This window comes from Staurois parvus, unplaced genomic scaffold (genome assembly GCF_062004578.1).
Source record: "Staurois parvus isolate SC_StPar_1 unplaced genomic scaffold, SC_StPar_1.0 ptg000130l, whole genome shotgun sequence".
Classification (NCBI taxonomy): Eukaryota; Metazoa; Chordata; class Amphibia; order Anura; family Ranidae; genus Staurois; species Staurois parvus.
The window spans coordinates 1,718,980-1,743,746 of NW_028317926.1; the positions used below are offsets into that span (position 1 = coordinate 1,718,980).

The 24,767-nt window shown below is 44.0% G+C and overlaps 1 protein-coding gene across 2 annotated transcripts in view; it reads right to left on the reverse strand.

Moving 5' to 3' along the window:
- The window catches only part of ULK4 (unc-51 like kinase 4), an 898,798-nt gene that overhangs the window by 229,893 nt on the left and 644,138 nt on the right, over window positions 1-24,767 (reverse strand). For both annotated transcript variants that reach the window (XM_089672503.1, XM_089672504.1), the window contains exons 33-34: window positions 24,494-24,660; window positions 20,733-20,831 (exon numbers count right to left, since the gene is read on the reverse strand). In XM_089672503.1, coding sequence (XP_089528629.1) covers window positions 20,733-20,831; window positions 24,494-24,660 — 266 coding nt within the window. The remainder of the gene's footprint in view (window positions 1-20,732; window positions 20,832-24,493; window positions 24,661-24,767) is intronic.

Genomic DNA, 24,767 nt, shown 5'->3' on the forward strand with positions numbered 1-24,767 from the left:
CATTTTCTAGCTAGATTCCAAATGTCAGGAATAGTCCCTGAGCCCAGGGTGCTTCCAGTGCCACACTTCTACCAAATTGTAGTTGTCCGCCCATTCCTTCAAAAGGAGGGATTGATGTATAGTTCTATGCAATCTATCCACAGCTGGGTACATAACAGCATAGAAATCTCCCCCAACAATAGGAGTGTCTTGAACCATAGGGAGAATATGTGTCATGCAGTACGACAAAGTTTGAGCATCAAATGGTGGAGGAACATAAATGTTCACAATAGTATATAAAACATCCATATATTTCAACACCAAGGCTACATAACATCCTTGTCAAACGGTCCTGAATATTTACAGAATAAGGGTGTTACAAGGAAACAAAGAGACAATAAAGTAGCAGAGAAATAAAAAAGTAAAAAGTTGAAAATTAAGAATACTTGCAAATCCCTTGGTTTTAGCAAAGTCCAATTGATCAAGCACAAATGGTACAGCGTCTCTTTCAAGTCCGTTTAGGTGTTCCTTGGTTGATGTTAAAATGAGAGCTGTCCAAAGGTCCTGACATTCCCTTTTTCAGTGGTATCAAAGGGATGTTGAGAGAGACCATCTGACCAATTATCTAGTTTAAGGGGTGGTGTCTGGGAGGTCACCACATTTATGACAAAGTCCCAAATACAGTATCCTATAAGTATTCATATTTCTAAATACCTACCGTTTACAGTCTGTTAACATACAGATTATTGTCCAGCATGAAATTAGCTTTGAAGTTGGTATAGATATGACAAGTCTCAGATATCTATTTCTCACAAAAAGGATGTGGAGGCCTAATCCATTTTGGTACCTCCTGCATATGTATGTTTGGGTTCAAAATGCTACCCAATAACTGATGAATGTGAATATGTCTATATTCTGGCTGTAATGGAGAGGCCTGTGTGTCCAATCAATGGAATGAAAAGGAAGTCCTGGCACCAGTTAACAGTTGTGTATTGTGCCAGGTGACTTCCTCGGGAATGTAAAAGGCGATCACTGCTGCCACTAGGCCTCTTTGTGTTACAAACTGTCATGGGTGAATTCCAAGCAACATGGCTGACACACACAAAGCTTTGTGAAGGCCCAGTCCTCGTTACCATTGCACCTAGAATCCATCAAATGAGTCTCCTGAAGTAAAAGGATGTGAGCTTTCCTGAGTTTCAGGTGGTCAAGAACCAGGGTCTTTTTAAACTTTAGAATTCAGGCCCCTGATATTCCACGCAATTAATTTAAGACTCATGACAGACTGGAAAGGGGTAATGTTTCAAAAAGGATAATACTCCAAATAAAGTGAGTTAGTGGCAAAACAATTGTTTAGTAATGAAAAAACAAGAGTCTTAGTGAGTACCCAAAATAGTGGACCTGCAGATCCAAATCAGAGGCATATCATACTGTAGGTGTATCTGAAAAGACAAAGGAAAAAATAGAAAAAGAAAACAAGAACATCCTGTTCCCCCCTCCTGCTCATTGCACCAAACTACAACAAGCTTAGACCCTGTAAGAGCAGCACTAACAGGGGACATGGCAGAGCAAATCCCTGAATTAAAAGGGAAGATACCCCATGCAAAACTCTTAAAGTCAAGTGAAGACAAACTCCAAACTAATGTTTAAGAAAAAGGTTTTGAAAAAAGTAAAGTAAAATTCTCTTTGAGCAGTAGCGGCACCATCATAGGATGAATTGCTGGTGTATAAAACAAAAGTCTACCTCCAGCCCAGAAAGTGCATCAGAGTCCTGTCAACTCTTGAAGCAACCATGGAGGACACAAAAATTGCAAAAGAGAACCATCATCTCAAGAAGGGATCATAGAACCAGAAAAAATTGCAGAAGTGTGATCGAAAGAAAGTAGATGGTCATCCCAGACTGTCAAGCCAGTCAGAGGCTTCAGAGGGATACAAGAAGAAATTAGCTTTACCATCAATGATAACTCACAACTTTGCCTGGTAGATCATACTGTAGCTGAGTTGTTTATCCCAAAGGCAACATTTGACTGTTGTGAAGGCAGAGTGACCACAGAGAAGTCAGGAAAAATGCATATCTGATCGCCATTATACTTCATTTCAGGGAGATTGTGAGTTGCCTTCAGAATATTTTCTTGATCTCTGAAGTGAAGCAATTTCACAAACAAGGGTCTTGGAGGTGCTCCCGAGGGCAGTGGGCACATGGGGACCCTGTGTGCCCTTTCAATCGCAATTAGGGAGAACAAAGTCTCTTCACCAACTAATGCTTTCAGCCAGTTTTCACAAGACAGTTCTGGGTTTTTGCCTACTGATCCCTCTGGGAACCCAATGAACCTCAGATTGTCTCGTTGGAGGCAATCCTCCAAGTGTCCCAATTTTGCAGAGTGTTCCTTTAATTCAGCCTGTTGAGTTCTGAAATTAGTGGAAATTGGGTGCACCATATCCTCGATGTCCCTAATTCTCTGTTCAGCAGTAGATATCCTGGAGCTGATTTTTTTGTATGTCATGCTTCACTACAGAGAATTCCAGCCAGACGGTTTCAATTTGCATTGTGACAGCAGCCTGGCATGAATGTATAGCCTTCATAATATGTTTTGACTTCACTGATTCCAGTTAGCCAGTATCACATACTGTCAAGGAAGTCTGAGAGAGACCCTCATCCTGGCCGTCCTCATCCCATCTGCCATCTTCCTATCAGGGCTCCATTCCCTCTCTGGCTGGAGAATGAGCAGATTGAGACAATGTAGGAGCCACCAAAGAGTCAGAAAAATGTTCTTTAATAGTGGCAGGGAGGAGTGCTGTGGTTTAGGAGTGAGGATGTGAGACTCAACTTCTTTAGCTTATCTCTCAGCAGGAGTGGACATGAGGCAGAGGAGCCATCTTTAGAACTCCCTAGAGAATGCTTGAGTAAGTGGTCTCCTGAGGATTTAGGAGCCGCATAGCTGAGTTTCACCATGGTGCTGGATACTGGATCGGAGCATAAGATATGTAAGAGCTTGAGGGAGAGAACATGTTTCAGGATGGTGGTCAGATCACTGTCAGGATTGATCACTGCTAGAGGAGCTCTGAATCAGCGCTGCTCACATCTCTATCAATGGCCAACCCCCCATTTGGATTCTTTTCTGATCCTCACTGAAAAACATGAGTTACGCTGTAAGGAACTGTTGGCCCTACGCAAAAAGGGGCCATTGAAAAGTACATTGTATACAAGTGGTTGGGACCTGCCAACCACTTGTTCAAAGGGCAACCAGCCCTTAAAGTGATGGTGCATTAGTTTCTTGAACCTTTTGCACGTGTGCCTGTAAATGGGGCGCTTAACAAAAAATGATGTTGCTAAAATGAGACCACTTGACAACCAGGCTACAGTGCAGTTGTCCAGTTCTGGGAGGGTGTCATATGGGGGTTTATTTACTAAAGCTGGAGAGTCCAAAATCAGACTCCCTTCTGCATAGAAACCAATCAGCTTCTAACCTCAGCTTGTTCAATGAAGCTTTGGCAATGAAACCTGGAAGATGATTGGTTTCTATGCAGAAGTGAGTGTGATTTGGCACTCTCCAGCTTTAGTAAATAAACCCCATGATGTCCTCCCAGAACACACCCCCAGCAGCGCGCACCTGGTGCTGTCTGTGATCACTGTGCCCTACAGACACAGCTGATCACAAGACAAGGTAAAAGGCCAATCAGCAGCCTTTTACCACATGATTAGCTGTGTCCAATGACACACCTGATCACAAAGTAAATACAGTTGCTGGTTATCGGCAGCATTTTCCTCACATTGTCACAGCGTGAGGAAAGTACTGCCAATAACCAGCAAGTGTTATGGAGGATGTCTGCACTAATAATTATCAGTGCAGCCTCAAAAGTGCCCAGCAGTGCCTCCCATCAGTGCCCAGCAGTGCCTCCAGTCTGCCCATCAGTGCCGCCTATCAGTGCCCATCAGTGCTGCCTCATCAATGCCTCCTCATCAATTCCCACCAGTGCAACCTCATCAGTGCAGCCTATCAGTGCTGCCTCATCAATGCCCATCAGTGCTGCCTATCAGTGCAGCCTATCAGTGCAGACTAATCAGCGCACATCAGTGAAGAAGAAAATGTACCTGTTTGCAAAATTTTATAATATAAACAAAAAAATAAAAAAAACAGTGGCAATTAAATACCACCAAAAGAAAGCTCTACTTGTGTGAAAAAATTTTAAAAATTTCATATGGGTACAGTGTTGCATGATTGCGCAATTGTCATTCAAAGTGCAACAGCGCGGAAAGCTGAAAATTGGCCTGGGCAGGAAGGGGGTAAAAGTGCCCAGTAGGCAAATGGTTAAGATCAGACATTCTGTTAAGCAGTTCCCAAACTAGGATTATAAATGCAAGAGTCAGAGGGCGCCCATAAATCGTGTGCACAAAAAGTCCAAGATAATACAGAATAAGAGGTGCTGCCTAAAGCGCACCTGCAAAAACGTCTTTTTACAACCCCAGACAGTGCAGAAGGGGGGAAACAAAAAAGGACACCTAGTGGTGATTTTCTAAATAAAGGTGATTTCTACAGTAATGCAGCCATCCAGACTTTCTTTTTTCTTCATTATCAGCTGTGAGCTGGGCTAGTATCTGTTCAGTGCTATTGCGGCAGTGTGTAGCTGGTGAACCTGGAGCAGTGTTTTCCTTTTTGTTCAAAAAATTACACCTGTTTATGAATGAAGTAGAGATTCCCTTTAATGATAAGAAAAAAAGTTATGTCAGGCAAGAGTTTGCAGGAGTGGGCTACAGTTGGCCCAGAGGTGCCAAGATGGATATGGGCTTATGTGTTTTGCCCCCTGGTCAAAACAGGGAAAGGGAATATGTGACAGCACTGTGTCTTCTCACAATGTTAGAAGAATTTTGGTGTCGCCCAGGGTTCTCATCAATGCAGGATGAGGGACTCTGGGATGTGTCTTTTTTAAGGAGAGAACTGGCCTTTCAGTTTTCTCCAGGATTGTTAAATCCTGGTATGGGTTCCGGAGTCCAGAAGCTTTGTAGAGTTTTGGGTGGGATGAAGCTTATGACCCTGGGTCCATGTTTTACTGGCAACCAGCATCCTGATTGTACAGGTATAGGGACTGACTTTAACACTCTATCCAGAAGACAGGAGACCCATGCCCAGAGGCCGGGAGGCTGAATGATGTATTTGTGCAGTTTTGTAGCATTGGAAGAGGGAAAATTAAACTCCAGTAAAAGGTTACCAGTTTTTGTGTTGCAGCTGAACTTGCTTTCAAAATAAATGGGTGAAGAAAGCCTTTAGCCAATGGTTTGGCAACTGGACTGTATCCTTAACTAGTTGAGGAGCAGACACTGGCTATGCTACACATGCCCAAAAAGTCATCATCATAGTACGCAGGTTTGTAGTATGTCTAGTCCTTCTGGCCTGCTGTCACGGTCCATTTCTCAAACCAAAAAATCTCAGCTCTGATTAATCAAACCTGAAAGCTGTGTACATCGAGCAGCTGTTTATCAACATTGTTGAGTCACAAATTAGAGAGACGCAAAATAACATTGTTACTTTTGTGTCTTCTCTGTTTCATTCATCTGCAGACCAAGGGATGAGTTTAGAAAAGCAACCAGACAAAAAGCTTTTCTTTATTAACTAGAAAAGCTACAATTTCTGGGGAAATTGTGTGAAGTGTTCTTGCCTCCACCAGTAGTCTACAACTCACACTCTAGCTTTTGTCACTCTGCTGCCTGCTCACACACCTGGGTTCCTATGGCAACTCACTCTACAGCAAGGGCAGAGAAGAGCGGTTAAAAACAAACTGCTCTAACTTGCTCACTTCACTGGCAGTTGCCATATTCAAACTGTTGTAGTTTAAAAATTATAAATCTTACACCAAAGAGCTTTATATTGTGAGAATCACAAGACCCAGTCCTACATTTTGATGCATAGTATGTCTCTGAAATATTAAAAATGAAGGCACAGTCGCAGTTTAGAAATTGCCTTTCAAATTTGAGGTGGCTAGAGTGGAGTTTCAATGAATGTCAATGGGCAGCATGAGTTGCAAACAAATGGTCATATTGTGAAAACTATCAGGACTATGGACTTAGTCGTGGACATTTTTAGCGGCAGCAGGGATAGCTGAATGTTTTGATAAAAGATTTGTGTAGGTGGGCTTGCAAATGAGGGAGAGATGGCAGTTTAAAAATCATGTCCTGATTTTTCAGCTCATAATCTAGCTTTTCTCAGCTCCCACTCTAGTTTTGAAAATTCCGCCATTCATTCCTATGGGACCAATTTCACCACAAAAACGCCGATATATCGAGAACCATTTGGCGAAACGTTCCACAAAGTAATAGCACACCAATCGGGAACAATCCGCACGTTTCGGTATATTACTGTCTATGTAGTGTAAAAACTGTGGGAGGAATTAGGGTGGTAAATTTGGCTATAATAATAAGAATATATATGTGAGATAACAGTAAGTGGTCTTGCCATGCAAAAACACTTAATTACAATTTGCTTCTGTATAACTCCTTATTAACCCTTAGTTTAACACAATCAGCCCTAATCAAATCTTCTCCTTCTCCCTTTGACTGTTATTTATCTGCTGATTTTTTTTTCATTTCTTTTTTTTTTTATTATTTACTATTTTATTTAACCACTTGCCCTCCAGAGAGTTATGCAATGCTGCACCCAATTTAAATTTATGTCCTTTTTTCCCCCACAAATGGAGCTTTCTTTCTTTCAGTGGTATTTGATCGCTTATGTGTTCTTAATTTTTTGTGCTATAAACAAAAAGCGACCGACAATTTTGAAAAAAAAAAAACCTATATTTTTGACTTTTTGCTATAAAACATTTGGTAAAAAAAAGTAAAAAAAAAAATTATCATAAATTTGGGCCAAAATGTATTCTGTTACATGATTAAATAGAAAAATCCCAATACATGTAAATTAATTGGTTCACGTGAAAGTTATAGTGTCTACAAATGGCGGTATATATACTGGATCTTTTTCATTATACTAGTAATGGCGGTGACCAGTGAATTATGCGGGACTGCAGGACTGCGGCAGGCATTCTGACACGGGGGGGACTGACTAACTGCCACTGACATCCCCACTTACACTAATACAATGATCAGTGCTAATAAAAAGCACTGACACTGTACTAATGACACTGGGCAGGAAGGGGTTAACATCTGGAACGATCAAAGCATTAACTGTGTGTGTTTCACATTATGTTCTGTTTTACTGTGTAAGCATGCTGCTTTGTATTGCTCTGCTGGTGCTGACAGGGGAGAGATCTGTATTTTTTACATACAGACCTCTCCTCTGTCAGTGTTCCTCAGGGATTGCCAGGTGCTGGCGGGGAATCTTGGGCAAGGATCCGGTGATCGACAGCTGAAGCTACCAATGGCAGGTACAGGTAGGGCACCTACCATACCCTGAAATTCCCTACCCGGAAATACAAAATCATGTATATATACGGGATTTTGCACAGCCCTGCCGCCTTGTAACAATAGTTCCTCTATAGGGTGGTCGGGAAATGGTTAAAGTACAAGTAAACTGAACATTTCATATTCCTCACATGTGCTTGCTGTACCATGTACATGCATGAAAAAGTATCCTGTTTTACTTGTAATGCTTTATTTGTGGGAAATATCTCAGGTTCATTCCAGTCCCCCTCTTTTCTGTTACAAACTGACCACACTAAGCAGGAGAACACACTGTGGTCAATCTCTAACTGTGCTGGTAACTCAGTCTCCTCCAATGATCAGACTTAATGTACGAACAAGCAGATATATTGACAGGTCTGCAGGAGACGTGCATGGCACCAGTGATCTGCTGATGCAGTGCTTTACAGGCTCCTGCAAAAAACAATAATAAGTGCACATTTTTTTTACCTGCAAAAAACTACGCATTTATGATTTTGTCAAAAGGTGAACTTATCATTTAAACTGAATGGATTGTTTTACAAGGTGAGGGTTTACACATTTTGTTTTATGTATTACTTTGTTATCTTAGACAACGTTACTGCCAAATAAACAGGTCCATAGCAGAAATGTAAACATTTCTCTAGTTCATAGGGAGTGTACAAGTGTGAGAGGTGAAGAAGGTAAAAGCGCTCCATTTGAGATGACGCAACATGGAATTATCTACTATCTCCTAATTATTTTCAATAAATATTCAATGTAACAAAGACAAACTCTCACATGTAAGAAAATATAATTTGCTGAATATTTGCAGTTTTCAATTAGTGTATCAAGTGTTTCACAAATTACAAAAAAAAATAAATGGAACACAAAATGGAAATAACTAGAAATGCCAATGTAAACTGAATATGGGACAACAACTGACTAGTTTCAAAGGATCTCTCCATAAAAAGTAAGATAGAAAACCAGGAGTGTGATACCTATAGCTGCAAGACTATTTAAACATGCTAAAGTGGTCTTTCAAGTAATATCACAAAATATAATACTGTTTGAAAGACATCTTTACAATGCATTAAGTGCTAGTGTAGCTTGATGAATCAGACCTCCACTCCTTCTTAAAGGAGAAGTGTGGGATATGGTAAAAAAAACATTCATACTCACCTATGTGGCTGCAGCATTCATGCAATAGTGTAGCTGTCTCCCACTGGCTCTAAGTCCGAGAACTGAGTGATCACATGACTGCTGATTATTCAATTCTCTGTCTTCACTGAACAGAGAGTGGAGAGCTCTCTACTCTGCCCCTCCAGCACTCACTGGATCACCAGGCTGTGGAGGGGTGGGAGCAGCTTGCTCAGGCTCTTAGCGGCATGCTGATAGGCTGATCCAGCTTCCAGTTAGCCATCTGTGTGCATCCCAGTATTACAGTTGGGATCTCTCCAGAGTCTGGACTTGCTCTGTAATGTCAGCAAACAGCAGGCTTTGTCCCATTGATAGCTGAATCTGGGTTACAGGAGTGCAGAAATAAGTGCACTCCTGTGACTCAGAAGAGCAGTATAACCAAAAATAGCTTTACTCCTTTAAAACTGAGCTCCAGAAATAGCTAAATACACAGAAGAAATACATATACAAAAGCAGTTTTACCTGACAAAGAATTTGTATTTATGTACATGCAGCCCTAGGATTTATACAGCCTCATGTTGATCTCTCCCACATAGTGATTACTTGTGAGAAGGAGAGATATTAACTCTTGATCTTCATTCAGTACCAGTATCAATGCCATCCCAAAACCAGTGCCATCCATTACCAGTGACAGCCAGAACCAGTACCTATACAGCCAGTACAAGTACCAGCAAAATCAGTACTAGTTTAATACAGTAACGGTGTCAACACAACCAGTATCAGTGTCACCCAATACCAACGCCTGTAAATCCAGTACCGGTACTATACAGTAGGTACCAATGGCATCCAGTATCACTGCTTGTACATCCAGAACCAGTCAGTACTAGTGCTATCCAGTACTCATGCCTTTAACGCTAGTACCAGTACCTGTACACCCAGTACCAACGCCAGAAAATAAGTAGTCACAAAATATTCTATGCCCCCCCAAAGCCTGAGGGTGCTCTTTGGACTTTAGGACCTCTATGCAGGTAAGCAGTAAAATAGTCTCACATATTTGGCATCCCCATACTTGTGAGAAGTAGCAGAATGTTTTTATGGATGGAATTCTCAGTGTACGGTGTGTGAGAAATATTTTATAAAATTGCCAACTCATTTTCTGAAAACTTAAAAAAATGTAAATTGAAATCTTCCAAAAACTATTGGAACTATTTAGCAAATACCTTGGAGTGTCTGTTTTCCAAAATGTGGACATTGTGTTGGTGTTTCTACTGTCCTGGCACATCAAGGCCTTCGAATATGTCATAGGCATTCAGGAACTCAAATGGTTAATGTTCCCTTTGGATTTCTGACCCCTCTAGGCAGTTGGGCTGTAAAAAAGTTTCATAAACAGTATAAACTTCAAAAGACTCACCCTGCCTCTTACTAAACACCTTCAGATATCTACTTTCCAAAAAAGGGGTTATTTAGTTGGTGTTAGCAGTGCCAGGGCAAGGTCATCCAATGCCCGAGGCAAAAAAAGCCAAACTGCCCCCCCATTCATTGTGTGAGAGCTTAGGAGCTGCTACCCCCAGAAGTCATCCACTGTGAGAATGCCTTGTATCAGAATGAGGTCACTGCCCCATCCATACGGTAAAACTGCTGCGCCTAGGGCAGCCATCCCTCCTGCCCACCCCTTGTCCCAGCCCTAGGTTTTAGTATAGTCCTGACTTGTTAGGACCTTAAGAAATATGATAGCCAGTCAGAACATCAGGGTTCATAAATGTCAAACATATATACCATAGTTTGTAGGCTCTATAACCTTCACACATACTAAAAATATAAATGTTTTTTTTTTTACCAAAGAAAGCTAGCAGAATACATTTTGGCCTTTATTTATGATGGTTCATTTGCAATGTTTTTTAATGGAAAATTAAGAAAACAGGTTTTTTTTCGAAGTTTTAGTCTTTTTTCCTTTATATAGTAAAACAGAAAACATCCAGTGGTGATTAAATACCGCCAAAGGAAAGCACTCTCTGTCACAAAAATAATTATATAAAATTAATTTGCATAGAGTAGAGTACTGTATGCACCTATGTAGTCTGACATAGGTTGAAAATGTAAGTTCTCTAGCTGTCCCATTGATCTTCTAGTTTAGGCCAATGACCAGGGCAAGTATGCAAATTAGGACTTCACTCAAACCAAACTACTCTCATTAACCTTCCTTTAGCTGACATCATGGGAATGACAATTGATGAGAAAAGAAATTCCTATTCCACCTCTTCCACTAGCATTGGCATCAAAATAAAAACATGGGTAGATGTAGCCAAGTGTTCTCATCACACAAATATTTGTAGATTGTTCTAAGGGTAAGAAAACTACACAAACAACTACTAATCTAAACTCATTCAATAAGAATAACACTCAGCAGTGCTTCCCCGATTCACTGGACTAAAACTGGTTTTGGCAACCTGGAAGCAATTACTGAGGAGACATTGACCTCAGCAGCAGATGTGGTACTGGGTTCTCCTTTACACAAACAAAAAAATAAATAAAATAAATGCACTAAGGTTCTAGACTGCTGAAGTGGGTTTCAATTAGCTGAACCAGAAAATTATAAGTGGCAAGACAATCTCTTTAATAAGTGAAAAAACAATATGTAAAGACCACTAACTGATGTACTACTACTGACATTAGCAGATTTCCGACTAAATTAGGTTAAATTAATTCTCCTGTTCTTCACATAATTCACAATTAAATAAATCCTCCATCACCAAAAAATAAAGGATGTTTAAAAGTATTCTATGCAGTAGACCTCTAAAACAAAGCAAGTAAGAGCTAAGCATTTACATGTAAGGCATACAAAAATATTGGCCACCAGGAATGATTCAGACAGTAGTATGAGCTAATTAATGACACAAGGTTCTTTAAAAATTCAAGTCCCAGCATTGTCTTGAAGTCTCACTCATTAAACCACAAAAGCTGACAGCTCTGCCTTAGTCTTATTAGTTTATGAAAGCTATTACCACTGATTTCTTTTCATCTGATTTGTATTATCAGTCCTAACTTTACATAAAAGCTTTTCACTTTGAAGGCTGTATTTTCAGCTTAGAGAGTGGGCAGAGTTTAATGACTACGAGGGCTTTAACATTTAACTGGACAAGGCCTACTTTTTAATTCTTTTTATTCAGTTTAATTGTATTGCTATAGGTTTATCAAGAACTATTAAATATTCAAGCAGGCCCCATTTGTCTTTTCATTGATTTCTTATGCACTGCTGCCTTAATTATTGATACGTATCCTGGAGAAAACCATCAATAAATGCAACAAGAGATTATGCAATCTGCTTAAACATGTCACCTCTTGAACTATCAACATGAAGGATACAGGAAAAATACTTATTTTTGTCATGATACCAGGTTCACACAAATGTGACATTATAGCTAAGATAATCAAAATCTATTACTTTTTGAGAAGTTATCATATATACTCAAAGTAAAACTACAGTATATGTCCAGATAGACCTGTAAAGGAAACAAATACAGTGGTCTGTATTGTCATACAGATCCTCACTTCACTATTTACAGTGGGGCAAAAAAGTATTTAGTCAGCCACCAATTGTGCAAGTTCTCCCACTTAAAAAGATGAGAGAGGCCTGTAATTGGCATAATAGGTAGACCTCAACTATGAGAGACAAAATGAGAAAAAAAAATCCAGACAATCACATTGGCTGATTTGGAAATAATTTATTTGCAAATTATGGTGTAAAATAAGTATTTGGTCACCTACAAACAAGCAAGATTTCTGGCTCTCACAGACCTGTACCTTCTTCTTTAAGAGGCTCCTCTGTCCTGCACTCATTACCTGTATCAATGGCACCTGTTTGAACTTGTTATCAGTATAAAAGACACCTGTCCACAACCTCAAACAGTCACACTCCAAACTCCACTGTGGTGAAGACTAAAGAGCTGTCGAAGGACACCAGAAAAAAAATTGTAGACCTGCACAAGGCTGGGAAGACTGAATCTGCAATAGGCAAGCAGCTTTGCGTGAACAAATCAACTGTGGGAGCAATAATTAAAAAATGGAAGACATACAAGACCACTGATAATCTCCCTCGATCTGGGGCTCCACGCAAGATCTCACCCTGTGGGGTCAAAGTGATCACAAGAACGGTGAGCAAAAATCCCAGGACCACACGGGGGGGACCTAGTGAATGACCTGCAGAGAGCTGGGACCAACGTAACAAAGGCTACCATCAGTAACACACTACGCCGCCAGGGACTCAGATCCTGCAGTGCCAGACGTGTCCCCTGCTTAAGCCAGTACATGTCCGGGCCCGTCTGAAGTTTGCTAGAGAGCATTTGGATGATCCAGAAGAGGATTGGGAGAATGTCATATGGTCAGATGAAACCAAAATAGAACTGTTTGGCAGAAACACAACTCATCGTGTTTGGAGGAGAGAGAATGCTGAGTTGCATCCAAAGAACACTATACCTACTGTGAAGCATGGGGGTGGCAACATCATGCTTTGGGGCTGTTTCTCCGCAAAGGGACCAGGACGACTGATCCATGTACAGGACAGAATGAATGGGGCCATGTGTCGTGAGATTTTGAGTGCAAACCTCCTTCCATCAGCAAGGGCATTGAAGATGAAACGTGACTGGGTCTTCCAACATGACAATGATCCGAAACATACCACCTGGGCAACAAAGGAATGGCTTCGAAAGAAGCATTTCAAGGTCTTGGAGTAGCCTAGCCTGTAATGATCCGCCAGGCGGAGCCTTCCGGCTGCCAACTGATAGACCAACCCAGAGCGTGGGGTCTAAGCCCGGGCTGTGCCTTCACCAGGGCCCCTGATGGTGGGGATGGACTTGAAACAGTCCCGGGCCAGGTCACGACCTCTGGGCGGGCCCACCAGCGGCTGGGAAGGCCTCCGGGGATGCGTGTAGGTACCGGGAGAGCCAGATATGAGGCGGATGACGGCCCCAGCAGGGTGGCACGGATAGTGGTTCCGTGGGGGGTAAGCGGGGTACCAAATCAGCGGGCAAGGAGTAGTCAGGTCACATGCAGGGTCAGCCAGGTAAATCAGTCCGTAGAATAGTCAGGATATCCGAGTCAAAACGCAGGAGCAGGCAGAGTAGTCAGGACAAGCCGGGTCAAACACAGGGGCAGGCAGCGTAGTCAGGGTCGAAAACAGGGTCACAGAACAGGAGCAGGTATCCAGGATCACATAAGACCTTGCGGCAATGGGTGACAGTGCAGGGCATCTTTAAATAGTGCGCCCTGCACTGTCATTGGCTGGCTGGGACGCGCCCCCGGCTGTCATTGGACGCCTGAGGCGCGCCCTCGACTCTCTACTGCGCATGCGCGGCGTCCTGTCAGCCGCGGCTCGCCGCCAGTGCGCATGCGCGGGGGGACGGCGCCGTGATGCAGGATTCCGGCGCCGTGATCCCTGACACTGCCCCCCCCAATGGGCACCCTCCGGGAGCCCCACTGATCTCTCCACCGCGGGTGTCCACGAAAAAATTCCCGGATGAGCCGGGGAGCGTGAATGTTCTGGGCGGGTTCCCATGAGTTCTCCTCAGGGCCATAACCCTTCCATTTTATCAGGAACTGGGTCTGGTTCCCCCTCCGTCGGCAACTGAGGATAGTCTCCACTTCGTATTCCTCCTGGTCATCTACGAAGATTGCCTCGGGAGGTCTGGACTCACGGTCCGGGAAAGGATCCGGTCTGGATGGCTTCAGGAGAGACACATGGAACACAGGATGTACCCTGAAGGTCTGCGGAAGCTCAAGCTCGTAGGCCACCTTGTTGACTACACGCTTTACCGGAAATGGGCCAATGTACTTGGGTCCCAGCTTCCTCGAAGGATGCAGCATCTTCAAGTTGGTCGTTGACAGCCATACCCGATCCCCTGGTTGAAGCAGTAATTCTCCTCTTCTTTTCCTGTCGAACGCCCTCTTACTGTCCCCTTGGGCTTTGGCGATGGCTTCCTGAATTGTCTTGTTATTGACAGAGAAGAAGTTTAAGACGTCCTGAGATGCCGGTACCGGGTTTTCAGGCATCAGGTCAGGGAGAAATGTGGGATGATACCCGTAATTGGCGAAGAACGGGGATTGCCCCGTTGCAGAGTGACTCGAGTTGTTGTACGCGAATTCTGCGGACGGCAACAACGTCAACCAGTCATCCTGAAGGTAGGACGTGTAACATCGCAGGTATTGTTCCAGCGTTTGGTTGGTCCTCTCAGTTTGGCCGTTGGTCTGTGGGTGGTAGGCGGATGAAAGCGACAGCTTGATTCCTAGTGCTTTACACAAGGAGTTCCAGAACCTGGAGGTGAATTGGACTCCCCGATCTGACACTATATCTTCGGGGACCCCATGAAGCCTGACTACTTCCTTAATGAAGATCCGTGCCGTTTCAGGTGCCGATGGGGTTTTCTCCAGGGGTATAAAATGTGCCATCTTTGAGAAGCGGTCCACGACCACCATTATTGCTGTGTAGCCTTGGGATGGTGGGAGTTCGACCACAAAGTCCATGGCAATCATTTGCCAGGCCCGCTTGGGTATTGGTAATGGACGTAACAATCCCCATGCCCGGCTCCTGGAGGGCTTGTTCCTTTGACAGGTGGAGCAGGTCTGGACGTAACGCTCGCAGTCCTTATTCATGTTCGGCCACCAGAACGAGCGCCGTAGTAGTTCCAGAGTTTTCGCAACCCCGAAGTGACCTGCCATTCGATGGTCGTGGCAGTGCCCTAGGACCAGGGTTCGCACCTCTTCTGGGACCATGATCCGGTCTTCCTTCCAAAACAGCCCGCCGTGGTTCAGGAGGGGTGACCCCGACGGAACTGGTAGTCCTGTAGAAGCGTCGAGGAGTCTGGAACGAAGTTCTGTTTGTAGAGCAAGGAAACTTCCGGAAGGTAAGATGGTGTCAGGTGCCACTGTGTCATCGGGGTCCTCAAACATGCGGGACAGAGCGTCTGGTTTTGTGTTCTTAGTACCGGGTCGGTACGTAATATGGAGAGTGAATCGCGAGAAGAAAAGAGCCCATCTTGCCTGGCGAGGTCTCAGTCGTTTCGCTGTTCTTAAATATTCCAGGTTCTTGTGATCTGTGAAGACTAGGATTGGGTGTGTGGCTCCTTCCAGTAAGTACCTCCATTCTTCTAGAGCGGATTTGATGGCCAGGAGCTCCCGATCTCCAATGTCATAGTTACGTTCAGCCGGCGTCAACTTCCTGGAGAAGAACGCCACGGGGTGCAGTAGTTCCTTGGTTCCATTTCTTTGGGACAGAACCGCTCCTACCGCGTTCTCAGAGGCATCCACTTCCAAGACATATGGGAGGGAAATATCCGGATGGCAGAGGATGGGCGCAGACGTGAATAATTTTTTGAGCTTCTCGAATGCCGTCTGGGCTTCGGAAGTCCACTTAAAACGGACCCCTTGTTTCGTCAGTTGCGTGATCGGGGAGACCAGACCGGAGAAATTCCTAACAAACTTTCTATAAAAATTGGAAAAGCCGATGAAACGCTGTACCCCCTTTTTGTCGGCGGGTATTGGCCAATCTAAGAGCGCCGTGACTTTCTGGGGATCCATCGCGACCCCCGCGGAAGAGAGAACCAGTCCCAAGAACGTGATTTCGCGCTGTTCGAAACAGCACTTTTCTGCCTTGGCGTATAGCCCGTGTTGACGCAACCGTTCTAATACCTGTACTACGTGACCTCGATGAACCTCCAGTGAAGGGGAGAAAATTAGGATGTCATCCAAATAAACTACTACAAAGACATCGAGGAAATCACGAAAAACATCGTTGATGAAATGCTGGAAGGTTGCCGGTGCATTACAGAGCCCGAATGGCATCACTAGATATTCGTAGTGACCGAATCTCGTACGGAAGGCCGTCTTCCACTCATCCCCCTCCCTGATACGGACAAGGTTATAGGCCCCCCGCAGGTCTAGTTTAGTGAATATCATTGCCGATTTTAATCTCTGGAGGAGCTCGGGGACTAACGGTAAGGGATAACGGTTCTTTACCGTTATCTTGTTTAGATCACGGTAGTCTATGCAGGGCCGTAACGATTTGTCCTTCTTCTCTACGAAGAACAGCCCGGCCCCGGCTGGGGATGTGGAAGGACGAATAAACCCCTTCCGCAGGTTCTCGTCAATATATTCCCTCAGTACACCCGATTCCGTTTCTGACAAGGGAAAGATCCGGCCGAACGAGATCTCAGATCCGGGTAGGAGGTCTATAGGACAATCGTAAGAACGGTGTGGGGGAAGAACGTCAGCCCCTCGCTTACTGAAAACGTCCAAGAAGTCATGGTAGGCCGGGGGAATAGTCTGGGATAGATTGGCATCACCGTCCAAGCACAGGAGGAACCGGGGACCCACGGATCCCGTGACCTGGCAGTGATTCAAACAGTAGGGTGACCTAAATTGAATCGTCCCCCTTTCCCAGTCAACCTGGGGGTTATGGGCCCGCAGCCAAGGGAGCCCCAGAATGACTGGAAATAGGGGTGATGCGATGGCATCCAAACGGAGGAACTCCTGGTGATGGTCTGCTATTGTGGTAAAAATGGGTGGTGTCTCCTGGTCCACCACCCCTGATTTTATACTGGAGCCGTCTGCCAAGAAGATGTTGAACCCCCTTTCTTTGGTCTGCAGTGGTATTTTTTGCCGGTGGGCAAAAGTCAGGTCGACAAAGCAACTACAAGCTCCAGAGTCAACGATTGCGGTCACCGATAGTGTTCTTCCCGGGAGCTGCAAAGACACAGGTATGGCCAGGTAATTGGACTGATCATCCCTTCCTGCGGGTAAGGTAAAAGAAAAGGAAGCGGACTTACTCATCTTTGCAGGACAGGAGCGCACCTGGTGACCAGCTTCCCCGCAGTACAGGCATAGGTTCAGCGATCGTCTCCTTTGACGTTCCTCGACCAACAAGTGGGAACGGGCCAGTCCCAGCTGCATGGGTTCCGGGTTGTCCCCCGATTCCGTGCCTCGGGGATGGTTCCCTGGGGTTGGAGCTGTGTCTCTCGGTGGGATCCATGCCACCCTTTGACCCTGGCTGCTCCTTTCCAGCCGACGTTCCCTTAACCTACGGTCAATCTGGATGGCCAACTCAATCAGTCTTTCCAGGGAGTCTGGTAGGCCTACTCGTGCTAGTTCGTCCTTGAGAGACTCAGACAGCCCGATGCGGAACTGGTGACATAAGGCCGCATCGTTCCATCTGGTGTCTCCCATGCATCGCCTAAAGTCGGACGCGTATTCTTCGGCTGCCCGGCGGCCTTGCCGCAGAGAGTATAGGGTAGCCTCTGCGGAGGCAGCCCGCTGAGGGTCGTCATACAATACTGCCATGGCCTGAAAGAACTTGGTCACGGAGTCAAGCTGGGGGTCACGCCTCTCCATCAGACGGTGAGCCCAATCCTGGGGCTCATCCTGAAGGAGAGAGACTATAAACCCCACCCTGACGGTCTCGGAGGAGAATGTGCGGGGCTGCAAGTCAAAATATAGTGTGCAAGCATTCCGGAAGGCTCGGAAGCGGCTCCGGTCACCACGGAACCGTTCCGGCAGGGGAACGCGGGGCTCAGGAGCTAAGGGTGTGGCAACCGCTCCGGATGTCGGGGTAGCGGGAGGTTCCCCAGACGGGGGACTCTGAGCAGGAGGAGTCTGGGGGGCTAATGTCTCCATGCGGTCTTCCAGTCGGGCGCAGCGACTGTGGAAGTTCTGGAAGGCCTGGGTCAAAGTTGCCAGGTGCTGGCAAATATCCTCTAGGGACGCCGGTCCACCTCCTGGCTCTGTCATGGCCGCAAGGTACTGTTATGATCCGCCAGGCGGAGCCTTCCGGCTGCCAACTGATAGACCAACCCAGAGCGTGGGGTCTAAGCCCGGGCTGTGCCTTCACCAGGGCCCCTGATGGTGGGGATGGACTTGAAACAGTCCCGGGCCAGGTCACGACCTCTGGGCGGGCCCACCAGCGGCTGGGAAGGCCTCCGGGGATGCGTGTAGGTACCGGGAGAGCCAGATATGAGGCGGATGACGGCCCCAGCAGGGTGGCACGGATAGTGGTTCCGTGGGGGGTAAGCGGGGTACCAAATCAGCGGGCAAGGAGTAGTCAGGTCACATGCAGGGTCAGCCAGGTAAATCAGTCCGTAGAATAGTCAGGATATCCGAGTCAAAACGCAGGAGCAGGCAGAGTAGTCAGGACAAGCCGGGTCAAACACAGGGGCAGGCAGCGTAGTCAGGGTCGAAAACAGGGTCACAGAACAGGAGCAGGTATCCAGGATCACATAAGACCTTGCGGCAATGGGTGACAGTGCAGGGCATCTTTAAATAGTGCGCCCTGCACTGTCATTGGCTGGCTGGGACGCGCCCCCGGCTGTCATTGGACGCCTGAGGCGCGCCCTCGACTCTCTACTGCGCATGCGCGGCATCCTGTCAGCCGCGGCTCGCCGCCAGTGCGCATGCGCGGGGGGACGGCGCCGTGATGCAGGATTCCGGCGCCGTGATCCCTGACACTAGCCAGTCTCCAGATCTCAACCCAATAGAAAACCTTTGGAGGTAGTTGAAAGTCCATGTTGCCCAGTGACAGCCCCAAAACATCACTGCTCTAGAGGAGATCTGCATGGAGGAATGGGCCAACATACCAGCAACAGTGTGTGCCAACCTTGTGAAGACTTACAGGAAACATTTGACCTCTGTCATTGCCAACAAAGGATATATAACAAAGTATTGAGATAAACTTTTGAAGGAGTGCAGGACAGAGGAGCCTCTTAAAGAAGAAGGTACAGGTCTGTGAGAGCCAGAAATCTTGCTTGTTTGTAGGTGACCAAATACTTATTTTCCACCATAATTTGCAAATAAATTCTTTCCAAATCAGCCAATGTGATTGTCTGGATTTTTTTTCTCATTTTGTCTCTCATAGTTGAGGTCTAGCTATCATGCCAATTACAGGCCTCTCTCATCTTTTTAAGTGGGAGAACTTGCACAATTGGTGGCTGGCTAAATACTTTTTTGCCCCATTATATATATATATATATATATATGCTTTGCTTAGGTACATTACAAGATGCAATTACAAAGTGATGAGAAAGTCACCATGTTTAAAATGCAACATCAAGTAAATGTTCAGTTTAACATCCTTGGAAATATATAAATTTAATTTTACTTTTTCAGTGTTCAGCAATCTTGGGTAGCAAATATGAACACAAATCACACCCATGTCAAATTCATTTGTCACACTACACCTTTGATTAATTTTAACTTGTGAACAGAAAAACTAAAGGGTCAAAATCCTCAAAGTTTTAATCTATTTTTTAATGCCATGTCTACACTAGTCCTGTGTCAAGCAATGATTTAATTGGATAAACAAGAACACTGTCTGATTTTTGCCCATAAATTGTATATCTTGCAATGACAACTATAATTCAATGTTACTTACTGCAATTAAAGTATATTGTCTAACACTCACCTTAAAGTTATTATAGGACATACAAATTTACGGCACTACCCAGACAATATTATACAAGTCCTGTCCATGCATATAATGCATAACACTACAATATCCAAATTCTTAACTGTGACTCTTAATATTTGAAATGTTTTATTGTTTGTGCAGAAATAAAAATATACATGCTTCAAAATCTACTCTTCTATTGATGACCAATAAAATATTGATCCAGCCTATACGCTTGTAGATTAGAATTGCTAGTTTTCCAGTTTGTGATTCCTTCCTGGGATAAGATAAGTAAAAACCACCAACCCATATGAATAGTAACCAAACTGTTGAGCCTCTTACTGACATAATGTTCCTACAAAGGCACCCTTGTTGGTTCAGCATCAATCTTAGGCATAATGTATACCAGCTGTAATGAACTTTGCAGTTTTCCTAAAGTGAACTTTTCCCTATAAGGTTGACACTAAAATACAACCATCCTTAAAACAAGATGACACATATTTTCCTTTCTGTTGGCCCATGTGATAAAACTGCACTAAGTTGCTAGTCCATGGACATTGCACGCATCCAACACTCCAAGCTCAAAAAATAATTATGTAAGCTGAAGGTAATGATCTTTCCTTCTAACTGCCAGGCAGTCGTGCTGCTTCTATGGCTTCAATGATCTTTGTGACTTAGAACACATATGCATATCAGAAGTTCTGATTTCAACCTGACTATACTTGCTATGGATCAGTAGCTGAAATGCTGAGTTAAAAAGCAACCTACTAAACAGAGATTGTAAAATGAGGTTAAATTCACAATATCAAATAACTAAGATATTACCAGCTGGATGAGCAAACTAATTAGGTCTGTCAGAGGCTTATTGACCAGCAGAAGGTCTTCAGCAGCCTGAGCATCTCCTCCTTGGCCATTTTTCTGAGCCTGCATGTACAGTAAAGAGTAAAATTAGTACATTAGTACACAAAAGTACATTAGTAAAATGTACCTTTATTTTCAGAACTATAAGAAATCATACACACTATTGGAGTAAGAATGTTACTGAAAACAGTATATGGCAGCAAAGTCAGATTTTTTAAAGGAGAAGTACAGCCAAAGCTCATTTGGCTGCACTTCACCTGTGATCACAGGAGTGCAGTTCGATCTGCACTCCTGTGACCCGCTTTTAGCCGACAGCAGGCTAAAGTCTGCTGTCGGCTGATGTCTCTCAGTCAGTGTAGGCTGAGGAAAGATCCCAACTTTAAGTCGTGATCCACCTAGATGTCTGGCCAAGCACCTGGCTCAGTCTCTCAGCGACCCACTGAGAGTCTGAGCCAGTCGCTCCAGCCCCCTCCATGGGTTTCAGTGAGCACTCGAGGGGAGGTGCAGAGCAGAGAGCAGTAGCTTGACAGTCACCAGCTCTCTGCTCACTGAGAACTGAGCGATTAGCAGTCTTTGATCATTCAGTTCTCAGTCTTACAGCCAGCGGGAGAAAGATGCAGCATCAGAAGTGAATACAGCATCCACCTAAGTATAATTAAAGAAAAAACACTATATTTCAATTTTAAGAGACTATGTCATGAGAGGAGTAATGGGGTTGCCAATGCTGGCCTAATTTTATAGAATATGGCCTGGCGGTGTCTAGCTGTAATTCTATTAAAGTGACATACCGGGAACAAGAATGCTGTAAATGAGTGAAAGAAAAGTGTCAAATTCTTTTATCTATACTGGTTCCAGGTAAGTGACTCAGGAAGCACTGAAGCCAAATCAGCAGTATCAGGACAGCGAGGAAACTAGCATTTTCAGAATGCGTGTGCAGTGCTACCTTTGTGATCATTTTCAGTGTGAATACACTGTTGACTGTCCTTAGTCTGTGAACTGACAACCCTGACGGAAAAAAAATGTTACAATCTGCAACTTCACCATGTGTGCATTTAAGTTTATCTATACTACTGTCAAGTCCCTTTCCTGTTTAAAGGAAACGTAATAAAATATTTGGATGTTTCATAAATCTCTTATGCTGAGGAACTTTTGTTTTATGGGTGGATTGTATTTCTCACTGTGGTCTGAAGGTCTGAAGGTAGCATAAGTCACTCTTTATATGGTGTGTGGTCAACATTATGGGATTATTAAATATTGCCACTATAATATTAAAATGTATATCCAGCCAAAACTTTTTTTTTAGTTTAGGTTGGAGTGGGGAAAGGTTCTGTCACCTGCGGCTCTGTTAGGGAGATTTATCCTCAAATCTTCTGCTGACAATGTTTTATCACACAGGAAATAAAAAAAAAATCTCCAATAGCAGGCACTAACAGCAAACACAAACAGACATTTTGTTTTTCTTAATTAACTGCTTCAACTTCACCCCATACCAGAAATACTGCTACAAGGTGGCAGCTGTACACAAAATCACGTATATATACAGTCATGGCCGAAATTGTTGGCACCCTTGATATTTTTCCTGAAAATCAAGTATTTCACACAAAAAAGGTATTGCATTAACACATGTTTTGCTATACACATGTTTATTCCCTTTGTATGTATTGGAACAAATATAAAACAGAGGCAGAAAAGCAAATATGACATAATGTCACACAAAACCCCAAAAATGGGCTGGACAAAAGTATTGGCACCCTTAACTTAATATTTGGTTGCACACCCTTTGGAAAACATAACTGAAATCAGTCGCTTCCTATAACCATCAATAAGCTTCTGACACCTCTCACCCGGAATTTTGGACCACTCTTCCTTTGCAAACAGCTCCAGGTCTCTCTTATTGGAAGGACACCTTTTCCCAACAGCAATTTTAAGATCTCTCCACAGGTGTTCAATGGGATTTAGATCTGGGCTCATTGCTGGCCACTTCAGAACTCTCCAGCGCTTCTTTGCCATCCATTTCTGAGTGCTTTTTGACGTATGTTTGGGGTCATTGTCCTGCTGGAAGACCCAGGATCTTGGACGCAAACCCAGCTTTCTGACACTGGGCCCTACAGTGCGACCCAAAATCCTTTGGTAATCCTCAGATTTCATGATGCCTTGCACACAGTCAAGGCACCCAGTGCCAGAGGCAGCAAAACAACCCCAAAACATCATTGAACCTCCACCATATTTTACCGTAGGTACTGTGTTTTGTTCTTTGTAGGCCTCATTCCGTTTTCGGTAAACAGTAGAATGATGTGCTTTACCGAAAAGCTCTATCTTGGTCTCATCTGTCCACAAGACGTTTTCCCAGAAGGCTTTTGGCTTACTCAAGTACATTTTGGCAAACTGTAGTCTTGCTTTTTTATGTCTCTGTGTCAGCAGTGGGGTCCTCCTGGGTCTCCTGCCATAGCGTTTCATTTCATTTAAATGTCGACGGATAGTTCGCGCTGACACTGATGCTCCCTGAGCCTGCAGGACAGCTTGAATGTCTTTGGAACATGTTTGGGGCTGCTTATCCACCATCCGGACTATTCTGCGTTGCAATCTTTCATCAATTTTCCTCATCCGTCCACGACCAGGGAGATTAGCTACAGTGCCATGGGTTGCAAACTTCTTGATAATGTTGCGCACTGTGGACAAAGGCAAATCTAGTTCTCTGGAGATGGACTTGTAACCTTGAGATTGTTGATATTTTGCCACAATTTTGGTTCTCAGGTCCTCAGACAGTTCTCGTCTCCTCTTTCTGTTGTCCATGCTTAGTGTGGCACAGACAGACACACAATGCAAAGGTTAAGTGAACGTCTCTCCTTTTTATCTGCTTTCAGGTGTGATTTCTATATTGCCCACACCTGTTACTTGCCCCAGGTGAGTTTACAGGAGCATCACATGCTTGTAACATTCTTATTTATCCGCAGTTGTGAAAGGGTGCCAATACTTTTGTCCAGCCCATTTTTGGAGGTTTGTGTGACATTATGTCGAATTTGCTTTCTTTCCTCCCTTTTTTTGTTTTGTCCCAATACACACAAAGGGAATAAACATGTGTATAGCAAAACATGTGTTAATGCAATACGTTTCGTGAGAAATACATGATTTCCTGGAGAAATATCAAGGGTGCCAACAATTTCGGCCATGACTGTATGTGATTTTGCATTTCTGCGTATGCCCTACCCATGCCACCATTCGCGGCTGCGGCTGTCAATCACCCAGTCCTTGCTGGCGATTACTCCCTGGAACCTGGTGATAGGGGGGGAGAACTGTTAGTAAACAAAACAGATCTCCCTGCACACTGCTTTGCATGGCTGTGCGCATGAAAATCAGATCAATTTCCCACCACACTAGTGTGAACCTAGCTTTATGGCAATGTAATCCAATTAAGTCACAACCTTGTCCAATTAATGATAAAAATGTTTCACTTATGTTTGTTTTTACAAATGCCTATGAAAATGGTTTTCAATTGGCCATCTGCTGGTACTCTAAGCACAGAGACTGTAATAACTCAGCTGAATATTAAATATTTTAACATACATATTGATACTGTTTTCTAGTTCTCACTGGAAACCAAAAATAAAGAAAAAAATACTTCAGAGAGTTACAGAGTTACAAGCTATAATTTGGGCATATGGCGTATGACCAAAGTATACAGAATATCAAGTTCCCCTATGAATAGCATTTTCTGTTCCCCATACCTGAATGACCAGTCGTACCACACCAGATGTGTATTTTAGCATGCAATGCAAAATGTCAAGCAACAGGAGAAGCTGTGCATTGGCAGTTTTCAGGCGAATTTTGTCATCAACCTCAAGATACAAAGCTGCTGTTTCCACAATCAAGTTTGACATGTGATGTACCAGTCCTGAAATAAATATAAAATATATTTTAGCAAAATAAATTGGTTATGAATATACAAACTATAAACAAACTGCTATTGTGATTCATTTACAGCACACATTAGTTAATTCA